The sequence below is a fragment of the Excalfactoria chinensis genome, chromosome 6 (genome assembly GCF_039878825.1).
Source record: "Excalfactoria chinensis isolate bCotChi1 chromosome 6, bCotChi1.hap2, whole genome shotgun sequence".
NCBI classification, from domain to species: Eukaryota; Metazoa; Chordata; class Aves; order Galliformes; family Phasianidae; genus Excalfactoria; species Excalfactoria chinensis.
In genome coordinates, this window is record NC_092830.1 from 31,707,646 (window position 1) to 31,720,827 (window position 13,182).

At 39.3% G+C, this 13,182-nt stretch overlaps 1 protein-coding gene across 2 annotated transcripts in view; it reads right to left on the bottom strand.

Moving 5' to 3' along the window:
- Positions 1-6,842: 6,842 nt before the first annotated feature.
- Positions 6,843-13,182, bottom strand: part of HSPA12A (heat shock protein family A (Hsp70) member 12A) — a 51,080-nt gene continuing 44,740 nt past the window's right edge. For both annotated transcript variants that reach the window (XM_072339787.1, XM_072339786.1), the window contains exons 11-12: positions 12,781-12,884; positions 6,843-11,461 (exon numbers count right to left, since the gene is read on the bottom strand). In XM_072339787.1, coding sequence (XP_072195888.1) covers positions 10,827-11,461; positions 12,781-12,884 — 739 coding nt within the window. In that variant the 3' untranslated portion in view covers positions 6,843-10,826. The remainder of the gene's footprint in view (positions 11,462-12,780; positions 12,885-13,182) is intronic.

Sequence of the window (13,182 nt, forward strand, 5' to 3'; positions counted from 1 at the left end):
AATGAATCCATTACTAATGCAAATAACGATAATAATTATAATCTGCAATACAGTAAAAATCACCTAGTCTACCTCCTCCTCTGACAGGAGACTGTATAATAAATTATAGGCTGAGAAAAAAAATTCAAAGGGATAAAGGTTAAAAGAGTAAAAAAAACCTGAAACTTAAATGCTTAGCAGGGAAGTCAGGACCTGAAAGCAGAAATTGGTGCTATTAAATGAAGTGATTGTAAAGAATGAGATATTATGGAATTGATTAACTAACCAGAAGCCAAACGTTTCCTCGTTTCTCTACCTCTTGTCACAGATTTCAATAATTTTGAAAGAACAAGAAAGAGAATAATAAAGAGAGAATTAATCATTTAAATATAGGTGAATTTGCTAACAGAATTCTAGGAAGATTAATATAACTTAACACACCAAAAAGATCCCTGAAAGATTTGATAGATTTGGAGGATTTCACTAACAGTTCTTGCTTTAGCGTCCAAAACAAGTCCAGCTCTTCTGTCACTCTCAGTGAGGGTTCCATCAAAGGATATTTGTACACCAGGCATATTTATAGATCTTTTGGGACTCTGTGGGCACATTTCGATTCTCACACCAATCCTGTGATTTTCTTAGCTCACGAGAGGGCTTTTGGCTATGAAAACAATGTGGAAAATGTTTCACCTCACCTTTCGGGGAGAGGAGAAACAGTTCTTCTGTTAGAAAGTTTGCACTACAGTCAGTTGTTCTGTTGTTTACAGCAGCCCTGGCTTCTCCATGAGTTAACAAGAGTTGAAAACAGTGCCATTATAGGGCTTACCATAAATTGTTGGCATCCGATCTGTCATATTGATTTAGGTGATGGAGCAATGGGAATCTTCTAAGACAGCTTGTGATTCTTCCACACCCATCAATTCCGAGTAAAATAGCAATTAAGTGACTGAGTCTAAAACACTGTCCTTCCAACATCTAGATGCTGATTTTCCAAAGTACGGTATGTCCTGAAACAGCCACAGAAGCAGTGATTGAGAATGCAGTGACAGGGAGTACACAAGGAAGACTCAATGCTAACAGTGCTGACATTCAGTCCAAAACGGGGCTGACTACCAACTGAAGCTGGCATTCGTCAGTTTGAAAAGGGCTACTTCACTACTTTTTAAATCCACAGTTTCAAGTGCTACAGCTCAAGGCATCCTACATTTCCCCAGAAAATCTTTCAGGAAGCTGAAGATTCTTCATCCTCTCTGAAACTGTTAATTGTGGCATTTTTCATGTACCTGAAAAGTGTGACCCTCTTCTATAAAGCACAAGTAGTCCATGGGAAATTCTATAGCACAGAAGTTTAAAGAAAATGCTTTAATGATGTCAATTCCAAAAGCAAAATGAGTACAAAACTCAAAGTATGTTTCATAACCAGGATTTGTGGTTACTTCATAACTGCAATTTATCAAAAACACACCCAACTAATATAACTTCATCTACTGCAACAAGTTCCTAGGGCTTAAACACGCACCCCTCAGATTGCACACCAAAAGGCCTTTAATCAACGTTTGCAAAAGTCAAAAACACAACATGCCTCAACTACTCACATTACATTGTCTTGTTTGTTGATGCTTTGCCAGGACTTTCTGTTTCTCGGTGAGATGTGCTCTAGAGGAGTCCTCTGAGTACACACAGATCGACTTCAGCATTTGTTTACAAATGGCTTTCCAGCAACAAGATGTTTATCTGCAAGAAACCAGCACCCACTGTCTAAGCCTCAAACCTACCAACGGCTCTGGGAAAAAAAAGGATTGCAGGCCTACACAGTGTTACTGAAAGATCTGGGGTTTAATTAAAGAACTAGATGCAGGCAAGCAAGGCCATGGTATTCAGATATGTCAAAGCTATCAAAAGCAGGAAAGGGATTAAATATTTGTGTGTTCTCTAGGAGTATTACAGCCAGAGAGATTCAGGGCTGACATCATTCAGAATTTCATGAAAGTGAGTACAGCAAAACACAAATAAACTTCCATGGGCAGATGGCAACATTGCAGCATCATCCCCGAGACAAAGCAAAATAACCACAAAATTAAGTCTTAGAACACTCCCAGCCATGTTACCTGATTTCTAAATGTTTTACATAGTCAGATTGTATATGATTGTAATTTATCAGACTGTAATGCTGACCTTGCTGACCTGTACTGCTCATATCTATTCTGCTGCTCATTGATGCACTACTTGCTAAAGACTTCCTCATGGACAGTTCAGATTGTTGTGTGTTCCCAACACCCTGAGGATTATTCTGCCATTTGTGATTTTCACTTACACAAGGAACACAGGGAGAATATTATCTGAAGTGAAGGAGGATGCTGTAGCATTGTGAAAGAGTACAGTTAAGTACAGGACCCTCTACAGATGGCATGCAGGACCAGAACCTTTTCTGCTGGATTCAGCTCTGCTCACAATTGCCTTCCTTCCACTTCTCTAATTTTGAGGAGTCAACAGACATCCAGATAAGACGTGAGGAGGTAATGGGCTAAGAAAACTAACTGTGACCACCACTAAGATGATAAGTAAAATCTCTGTAAACAGGACAATGTTCAGCAACGTCTGAACTTGGTATGTGTTAGCAAAGAGTCAACATCACCACACAGATGTTATGCAGTGTGTTTGTGTCAGGGAAGCATCAGGTCAGTACTGAGGCTTGTCCTTTGTAGTATAAAGGAAGAGGATATGTTCAGTTTAGCATCCAGCTAAGCTTATCAGCTTATGGCAGAAGGAAGTTCTTAGCAGAGGAGCAGAGCTTATTCCTCCAAGGGAAGGAAACACCTCATGTCATCATGAAATAGAAAGTCACCTTATAACTCCTTAGATCACATTGGGTTAGCAGTTCAAGCCCTCTGGTACTCACAGCTGTAAGTCTCCTCATTACTTTACACTTTGAAACTTTCCCTGATTTTCAGTTGGAGTGTACTAGTATATCTGTCCTCCCACATAGACAATATTGTATTTTTCATTCCCCCATGTTTATGTAAGCTCATCTGTGGACACTGATAGAAGGATCATAGCAGCCACAATCTATCAAGTTCTTAAAATCCTGAAGACATTTTTTTTCCCCATCTCATGGTAACAAACACCATGCCTATGCTTGGTGACTTCTGCTCTAGACACAAAGCCAGCCTGCCCTGGGACAGCAGCCTACAAAGGATGTGAAGGCTTGGCCAGCAGCCAGGATGGGCGAGACTCAAAGCACCTCTAAAAGTCAGTATGAACCTTTCCATTGAGTTTAGTAAGATCTGAAGCAGTCCCCAGTCAGTGAAAAGGCTTCCTCACCTAAGTATTTGTGTCCTTTCCACTTCACTGTCAAAACTATCACACAGGAATCCACCTCCTAGCTGCCAAATAGCAGTTTCCACAGGACACAGGTGATGTCCTGTTTCAGACTGCCAGTTTGCATGCTGTTTGCTGTTAAAATAGCTGCTCTGTCCAGACACCAGTGTTTGTTGATAGCAGCTGCATGAAGCAATCTGAAAAGAAAAGGAATAATGACGAAGTCAAGAGCTACAGCTAAGGAATACTTTACAGTAGGGAAAGGTTATAAATGCAGAATAGATTCTGGGGCATCTTTTCTAAGTCAGAAGTACAATGAGAAATACCAATGTGAGACTCTGTATGGTTAAGATGAAGGAAAAAACAAAAACCTGGATTATAGTTCAGCCTGAGTTGATGCAGTCAAAGTATTTTTCTATTTGTTTTATTTAGACCCATGGAAAACTGCAAGAAAAATCATGGTAACAGAACTGTCACGAACTCATAACATCATGAATGGATCACGAACATCTTCACTTCCCGAGAGGCTTCTGAGCACTCCTGGTGCTCGCTGTGATGAATTTTTGGGATGGCAAAAGACAACATTCTTTTACTGCATGAAATTGCAGTTTGCGCATAGACAGATCAATGGCACTATGAACATGTGAACTTCTTTTGCTTCAACACTCACTTTCAGGTCTTTAATTTAAAGGAATAAAAGCACACAGTTCTGCCAGATTATGCCTGGCCAACACCTTGTTGTCTTTCTACAGCTGTCAAACCACAGAAGCGTCTCTCCTTGTTAGAAGAGAGGAGGGGCTGGATGAGAACTAATAGAACAGAATTTGTGCCTAAAAATAGTAACCGCAAGTTTTTCAACATCAGTATGTAATGAGATTAGGAAATAACAGGAATGAATATTGGTTGCACAAAGCATTTGCACTTGTTATCAATTTATCCAAACTACATCTGTGGAAAATCAGGCATCTCTTGCACTGAAAAAGGGACTTTAGACTGGATCTACTGGAGAGGGATGTTTGGGTGAAACTGAAAGGGGAGAATCCCATTTGGGGAAATGGGGCACTGCTGTCAGATTGTTTTGTAAGTCGTGTTATTTTTTGGTTATTAGCACCAAGCATGAAGACACCATCTGTACATTTTAGCAAGGATTTCTATAATCCTGGTAGTATCACCGTAAGACTTAGACAAATTCCTTCCTATGAAGATGTGCCTGTAATTTTAAATAGAAACACTCACCCGTAAGAAAATGTGCAGGTTTGGATAAGTCCAGTGGAAGGCCCAAATTCTGCCAGTGAAAGCACATATAGAAAACTCCCCTAGGAATCAGAGCAACGTGCTAGAACACTGAAAGCAAAATTTCATTCTTAATGTGTTCCTGAAGACTGTAATTATATTTCCCATTGTACTAGTAACATTAATTGAATGTTTAGCTGAAATCAAGTTCATTACAAGTTAAATACAGTACCTAGCCTATTAGGATGGTGTTTATAATTATAGTCATAAAGCACTTGTAAAACACCTTCATTGCAGCAAATAGGTGGAAGTTGGGGTGTAGTACTGCTATGCATCTCAGCTCATTCTCGGCGTCTTTTCATCTTTGAGTAGCATTGTGGCATAATGTCATAGATGCCACTGACACATCTCCAGAGCTAATGCCAGCACTCCAGCATTTCAGGGACATGGCCTACAACATTCAGGAAAACAATACATCATACAATCCATTATGCAAGTTTTTCAGTGCAAAAGCACATTGCTAAACATTCCTATACCTGGAAAAACACAAAAGAACTATCATAATAAAATGCACATATATCTGGTTATTAGCCAATTTATTGGCCGATGCTACAATATTAGCAATAAAGCAGCCCTTGAGAAGTCTACAAAGACTACAGTACTTTTTAATATGGCAATTTTTAGGACACTGAGGAAAACAGCTTGCTCTAACAGGGTTTGTATTCATGCGATTGACATTTGTAGCAGCTGATTTGATTAGTTTAGTCACTTCTGAATTGTAACTGTTTTAATTAACACTGTAACAGAGTAAAATTTATCATTATGTATTTAGTGGTCTCTAACCTTGTAGCGTTTTCATTATTCCCTCCAAGCAAACACTCCTGCAGCAATCAATGTTTGTATGAAAGATGGAATGATACCCACTGCACCTGAATCAGTTTTCTTAATGAAATGCTGGCTGTCTGGCAAACATCTACCTTGAATATATTCCAGACTATAAACTTCCTGGGAGCAGAACAATAATATGTTTCAACGTGGCACAAAAATCTTTTCAGCTGATATGTTACATTTGAAAGGAAAAAATAAATCACAAAAAGAACAGTGATCAACAGAAACAAACAAAGATAGTTCACAGAGTCAGTTGCTTCTACTGGTTGAAAGGAGAGAAATAGGTAAATATGATATTGGAGGGCAATGGGAGCTAAAACCACAACCACACCCAGGAGATCACTGTGTTGTGAGGCCTTCAGGATAACAAGTGAAATAAAGCAGACAGAGAGTTGAAAGGGATTCGCTTTGCAGAGAGATGTGAAGTCACTATTTCAAAGCCATCTTTAACATACCAGCGCAAGGGACAAGAGGGAACAGATATCTCCTAGTGAAAAGAGCAGATGGCTTCCTGCAGGGGGTTCTTAACATCAGGCTAGTACCTGCACTTACCAACGTGGGCTTGGGTATGGCTATGGATGAGGGCCACAGCCCACTGGACACACAGCCACAGCTAAGCTGAAACACCATGGACATCTCCTCCTTGGTGGTGGCCTTCCCAGGGAAATCTTGGGTATTTCTGCCTCCTCAGGACCAGATGCAAATACGTGGGAGCTGCAGTTATACACCAGTGTTGGTAGCAACCTAAAAGTTTGTGAGAGAAACCCACATGCTGACATCCTCTAATCCTACTGGCTTACCATTCCAGAGGAATCTCCCATCCTTCCAAATGCAGCACTTTGTGAAAATATGTTAAATCTTTCCTGTAACAAAAATATAAACCATTCAATTTTGCTTCTAGAAATGTTGCATCTTCCCTAGATGTAAATACCATCCAGATTTTCATCCTCAACATCCCTCATGTTTGTTTCCATGGGCTGTAACAATGGAACCTCCACATACACCTACTGGTTCTTTTACATTTTCTACACTATTATCTTTATCTAGTTATTGTCAATGACCTCTGTGAGTTTTGTTGAGAAGGTCCTGAAATATATGCCAAGAATCATGAATTCAGCCTCAAGCATAATGATTTTCCAGCTTTCATTCTGATTTGGAGCATCATTACAGAAAAGTACTAAAACTGTTTGTCTGAAGTCTTTCTATCCTAACACCAACAGTCATCCTATTCAGAGCTACACAAACTGCAGTGGGATTTCAGTAAGCACTGACAGTGGACTCCAGGTGTCTGCACATCAAGAAGGAAGAAATCTGATATACAGCACTTGTGCATACAAAGGTGTAACCAACTGCAAGCGTAACCACTTGGCCCTTCACAGCCATTTTCATCAGAGTAGAAACACCCAAAAAGAAAGATTAGTTTTACTGTATTTTATTTGACATGGTTGAGGACACAAGAACACTCAAGGTACAATCAAGTTGTGAACAGCTCCAAACATCTGTGAAGTCTGAATTTATCTTGCACAGGGGTGAACAAGACCACAATGGTTGGTTTTATAATATAGTTTAAGACTATTTCAAGCAGGTGTGTATTGTGACGTTATGCCCAACAACTTTTATACTATTCATCCGCTTAAGCCATTTCATATGATAAATATGCAGCTTATCTCAGCGATTAATTCTCTGCAATACATAATTAGCCTCCTCATAATAATGCATTAAAACTCCTGTATATATTCACTGGCATGAATATAGCAATATTAACCATCTTAACCATTACTGCACATGTATCATATTCTAGTACAAGTAATCATTCTATCACAATTCGTTGCTAACTTTCCGCCTAGATTTAAGTAAGTTTGACTCAAACTCGCAAGTCCATCCTTAGAGCAAAACTTCAGTCAGGGGTTTTGGCTTAGCATAAGGATGGCAGGCCTTGTCTTCTCAACATTAAGTTGCACAATGTCATCCCTACCAAAAGCACAGGAAACTTCCTGCATAAGTACCAGAACTACTATTCTAAAAATGACTCATAATTTCCTAATAAATTTCATATTAATTTTACAGCCTAACATCCTCTATCAAAATGGGCATCCCTTTCCCACTTACAGTGTAAAGTTGTTCAAATGGGTTATAAACTACAGACCATAGCATAACATTCTACTTACAATTCTAATTCCTTAGAGGGACAGGCTAATTTTCCACTCTCAGATTTAAAGAGCACAACGAGGACAGTTGGAAGTTTGCTCAGTAGTTCAGTGTTCTGCATTGAAGAGCTAGATAGTGCTCTCATGAGACTGAAAAAGGAAGTGCAAACATATGCAAACTCTTCACATTTTACAGTTACAGTAGAATCACTTTAGCAACAAATGCCTGTTCGAGTCAGGTCAGAATCTTACAAAAGGTGAATAAAAAAGGGCAAAGAATCTCTACCATGCGGGGAACTACACCTCAAAAGAGCTGCAGAAGCTACTGCTAGCATTCCCAGCAGACAGGCTGAAAACAGCAGAAAACCCAAGGGTCACAAGACCCTACAGTTCACCTCCTCTTCCTGGTGGGGGATTGCAGACCTTAACTGTATCGAATTCTGCATTAACCTAAGGCCACTGGAAACAAATCCTTGTTAAATTGGAACCATTCTGTTTAACATCGGATGCAAAGACAGTGAAGCCTTCTCTTCTTTAAGAATTTAGTGTTTGGTAGGAAGAAGTGACAGAGAGAGACCTGCAACTACTATAAATCAGTGTTACCTGGCTCTGGAAAGCATTTACTTCTTTTTAACTGGAAAAGATCCTTACTGTATTTATAAGCTGTATATTCAGATCATACAAGCTAAATATAACTTTGTTTTACAGGAGGATTCATCCATTATTATGATGAACTGCTGGAATGGTCACCATCTGAAACAAAGAAATGAAATCCCAGCAAAATACAAGTGCATCTGTGTAATACGCTTAACTGGTGTGACTTGCATTGCAGGAAGAATGTTGTATTTTCTGACACATCAACATTTCCTTCCTATTATTATAAGATCAGCCTTTTACATTTCATATCTTACCATCTTTAAAAGCCTATAATTATGGAAGCTGATTGAGAAACTATGTTATTTAAAATTAACAGCTGAATGAAATCAACAGAGGCAAAGAGCATTTTTATACAAGAAAATAGCACTGTAGAAAGAAAGAGTCTGTACAATATTTAAATATTGTATATACATAAAATTATATTGTTCATAACTCATCTTAAAGTTTCTCTTGTTTGTAAACCATGGAAAGCAACACACACAAAAAAATCCCAGTATTTCGCTTTTAAAGCATTTAGCAGGCAGCAGGAAATTGAATGCTAGAAAGCACACTTTGTAATTATAGGAAAGTATCCAGCCGGATACTGTGACTCCATTCTCCATAGTCCTTTTATTTTATTTTTTATTTTTTTAAAGCTGAACGCTGAACAGATTTCATATTCGACCAGGGAATCCTGCAACAGACACAGAAAACTCAATGGCAAATGCAGCAGACCTGTTCTGTGGCTCTTTACAGTGGCAAATCTCCAGGATAAACACAGAAAGCTTAAGTGCAGGATTGGAATGTAAACCAGTGAAAACATTGATAAAGCTTTCATTTCCCTAACGTGTCAGTAACTGATACAACCCATGCTCAACTTATTAGAAAGGAAGGTTTAGTTTAAGAATTAAAACTGCAAGTTCAAAAATGTAATGAATTCCAGCAGCTAATCAGGCAGCTCTATATAAATGCTCTGAAAGCATCAGCATCTGAGTTATCTAGGTTAGCATCAGTCCACCAGCTAGGAGTGGATTTAAAACTGAAGTTATCAGTTTATTCTCCTGGACAGCCATCATCTAACTGTACTTTTAAATGTTAACATGGGAATTAACAAGAAAAAAATATGATTATGAGAGAAGTGCAAAGTCTTAAACCTCTGGAGGAATAACTCCATACACCAGAATATGCTGAGGGTTCACTGGCTGGGAAGCATCCTGGCGGAAAAAGACCTCAGGGTCTGGGTAGACACAGTCTTCCTGAGCCAGCAACACACCCTTGAGGCAAAAAATGCCAACAGCTGGGCTGCACAAGGAAAAGTACTGCCAGCAGGATAAGAAAGGTGAATGTTCTCTATTCAGATCTTGTGAGACCGCATCTGGCATCCAGTCCTGTGCTTCTCAGTACAAGAGCAACACGGACTTACGGGCTGAGTCTGCCAAGGTGTCACAAAGACGACAAAGGGATCAGAGCATCAGTTGTAAGAGGAGAGGCTGAGAGATCTAGGACTTCAGACTCAAGAAGAAGCAATCAGGAATGCGTATAAAGTCTAACAGAAGACAAAGAAAATGGAGCAAGACTTCTCAGTAGTTTTCAGTGAAGGGATAAGAGGCAACGGGCACAAATTAAAATACAAGAAAATGGTTTTTAAAATGTGGGTTTTTTTTTGTTTTGTTTGTTTGTTTGTTTTTACAGTGAGTGTTGTCAAACACTGGAATAGATTGCCCCAAGAAGTTTAGGCATCTCTACCTTTGAAGATATTCACAATCTGGAAGGACAGAGCATCCTGTTCTAGCTTAGAGTTCAGGGGTTGGAGCAGATAGTTTTCAGAGATCCCTTCCAACTTCATCTGTTCTGGGATTCTGGATGGAATCTGATAAATATAAGTTTATAAGACCTAAAAAGGGAAATAATTTGCTCTTAATAAATTTCTGAAGTATAATGACGGTAATGTTAGCTATTTAATCCAATAGTTAGTTCAAAGAGCTTTGACAAGAAAGGCCTCCTCAAGCTTGGGCAACCAACATTAGGCTACTAAAATATATATGTTTCCTAAATCTACTTTTAAGGATTTCTAAGGATTTTCTTTTCAGTGTGACCTCAGAAGTGAAGACACTCACTTCCTACTTCTTTCTGTCCCTGATTTTCAGCCCTTATGTTGATGAAAATACAGGCCAAAAACCAAAAGAAAGCTGTAACTTACTAATTTGTTTCCACGCTCAGAGGATGGTGCTGTTTCAGATGCCCCACACAGATACCCCCCCAAACCAAGCACTTGGGCTAGCAAATGTTTCCTGGGAGGAAGAGGAAGAAGAACGAGAAAAAGGCAAGGAAATAATGATTTTATATTTCTTCAATCTTCAGGATGCAATAATAATACTTAATAAAGGCAGATCTTTCCACATGCTTGAACAACTAAACAACTTTTAATACCTCTGGAACTTTTTAAGGATCTTTTAAAATCCAGCCTTTGGTCCTTGAAGGGCACAAGCACGACATACCCCACCTTACTAGCTGTTCTCATATAGCCTGCTGAAATTCAAGATGATTATGTGACATATGATAGTCAAAAAATGAAATAGTAGACGATGAGTCTCACAAACAGGCCGTGGTGGGGGAAACCATCTGTTAGTAGTTTAAGAAATCAATACCAACTTTGACACTTTTAGAGGTGGCAACATCAATGGCCATGGCTTTGATCTCAGTGTCCCCAAACTGCATAAGTGTTTTGATCTCCCGTCGGTTTGGCACAGAAGCATCAGTTCCTGTGAGATCCAGGCGAAGGGTGCCACACTTTTTCACTCCAGATTCAGTGATGAAGCTGACATTATCTTGTTCTGAGCTATAGATATTGATCACTATTACTAACTGAGAAGGTTTGGCAGGTGTGTAACTGCGTGCCACAGTTTCTCCAAGGGCTACAGATTGGTCGGCAGAGATAAATTTGTCAAAGACATCAGTGCACCAACGCGTGCCATCTTTGATGAGCAGCTTCTCTGGTGGATGCTTCCCTTCCACAAACCGATTCAGCACACCCACACCATAGGTGAGAGGTGAACGCCGCACTTTGATGACAGCGGGGTCTAGACCAAAGAGAACAGCTCCTTTGAGGATAGTGAGCCCCACATCCTGAGGAATGATGACTCGACATCTCGAACCAAAAGCGCTCTGGACAGCTTGTTGGAGTAAAGGGGATTCAGCGAAGCCACCCACCAGGAACAGAAACTTGACATTGGTCACTTCTGGCTTATCGAACACTTCACCTGTACAGAAACAGAGCCCATCCAATAGGGAAAAATTCAGTGGCAAAGCAAGTCAACTGAAATTCCAAATGCCCGATGCATCAGTGTTCCATGTGCATGCATAAAATCTGAAACTCTCACATCTATGCGCCCACTGCCGCTCCCAAAATGCATCAGTTCCACCTTCTGAGATTTCTTACTATAACTCTGTTTCAATGGGGCAACGACTGTGAATGAGCACTTGCCTCAAAGCAGATGAAATTTCTGAACTGGTATTTATGCTTTCTAAACAGAATTTTCATTTGTCTTGTACCAGCAAAGGGAGACAGATTATTTTGCAAAGAAATCCCCTACACTAAGGAAAATCATACAGTTCTGTTGTAGGCTCACTCGCAGTCAGTTCAAATAACTGACACAGCATGACTGAGGTATCTGTCACAGTTACCTTAATGTGAGGCCTCTCCTTCCCTGCTCACACAGAAGCTGTTCTGTCCTAGTTTTCTTACTAAGTTGTGTTCTCTCAGTTCTACTTAACAAGTCCTCACACAGCAAGTGTGTTAAGCTAGATATTCTATCCCAAATACGATTTGATTAACACTTTGTAATGTGTAGAACAGCAATACTTTGCTCAGTATATATACTATACTTCACACAAATCCAGTCTTTCATGAAGGAGAGTTTATATAACAAATTTCCCAATAAACCCGTGTCATTTTCACTGCCAGATAAATAAATAAATCTATTGCAGCTTAAGCCGTGTTATTTATATATATATATATATATATATATATATATATATATATATATATATATATACATATATATATAAAACAGGAACCGTCACTATTTCTTGTGTTCCCGAGATCTCAGTGATTTGGAGAGCCATCAAAAAAGAGGACAAAAAAAAAAAGTCCTAACACTGATGAGAAATGAACTACAGGCCTTGATTACAGACATAATCAGATACTAGTTATGATTCTGGCATTATTTTGTTCTTGCCTGAAACAGGAAAAAGAAAAGCAGGACCTGGGTTAAAACACTGCTCTTTAGTGAATGACTGTAGCCCTGGAAATACAGTTTAAGCAGCAACAGGCATGAACCACACTGAAAAACTAGTTCTAGAAGTAGGTAGTTAGATGCATTAAAGGTGACACCCCTTACTTGAAATTACCTTCCTAATCACTTTTCAAAGGACAAATGTTTCAGAATTAAACTCCTTGCTCACATTTACTACATACTAGCAGTGGTGTTTCCTATAATTTCTGTTACAGGTTTGAAACAGGTAAGCCAAGTTTCAGTCTCAGTTTAGTCAGAAAACAGAAGTACACACAGATACATACTCAGGTGCTGAACAATCTGGTCAATTGTAGGTTTGAACAGTGCATTCATTGCATCTGGGCTCATCCTCAGCATTCCTTGGGAAGACCACTTCACAAAGTCCACGCTGCATAACAAAAACAACAACAAGAACAACAAAACATTTAGAAAGGATAAAGCCAATAGAATAAAGTCAAACAGTCATAAGACATGACACATAAATAATGAGTTTACAGAATCTGTACGCAGTTCGCTTAGAAAAAAGTACCTCATCTAACTTCAGCCCCACACCAAATGGAGCAACATAACATTTCCAGGGACAATTGCTATTTTTGCTTGCTTAATTGCTGTTTTCTTCGCCTGATTGCCTCCTGCAGCATTACCAATGTTTATCTGCCTCCTGAAACAGCTGGCAGTCAGTGCAC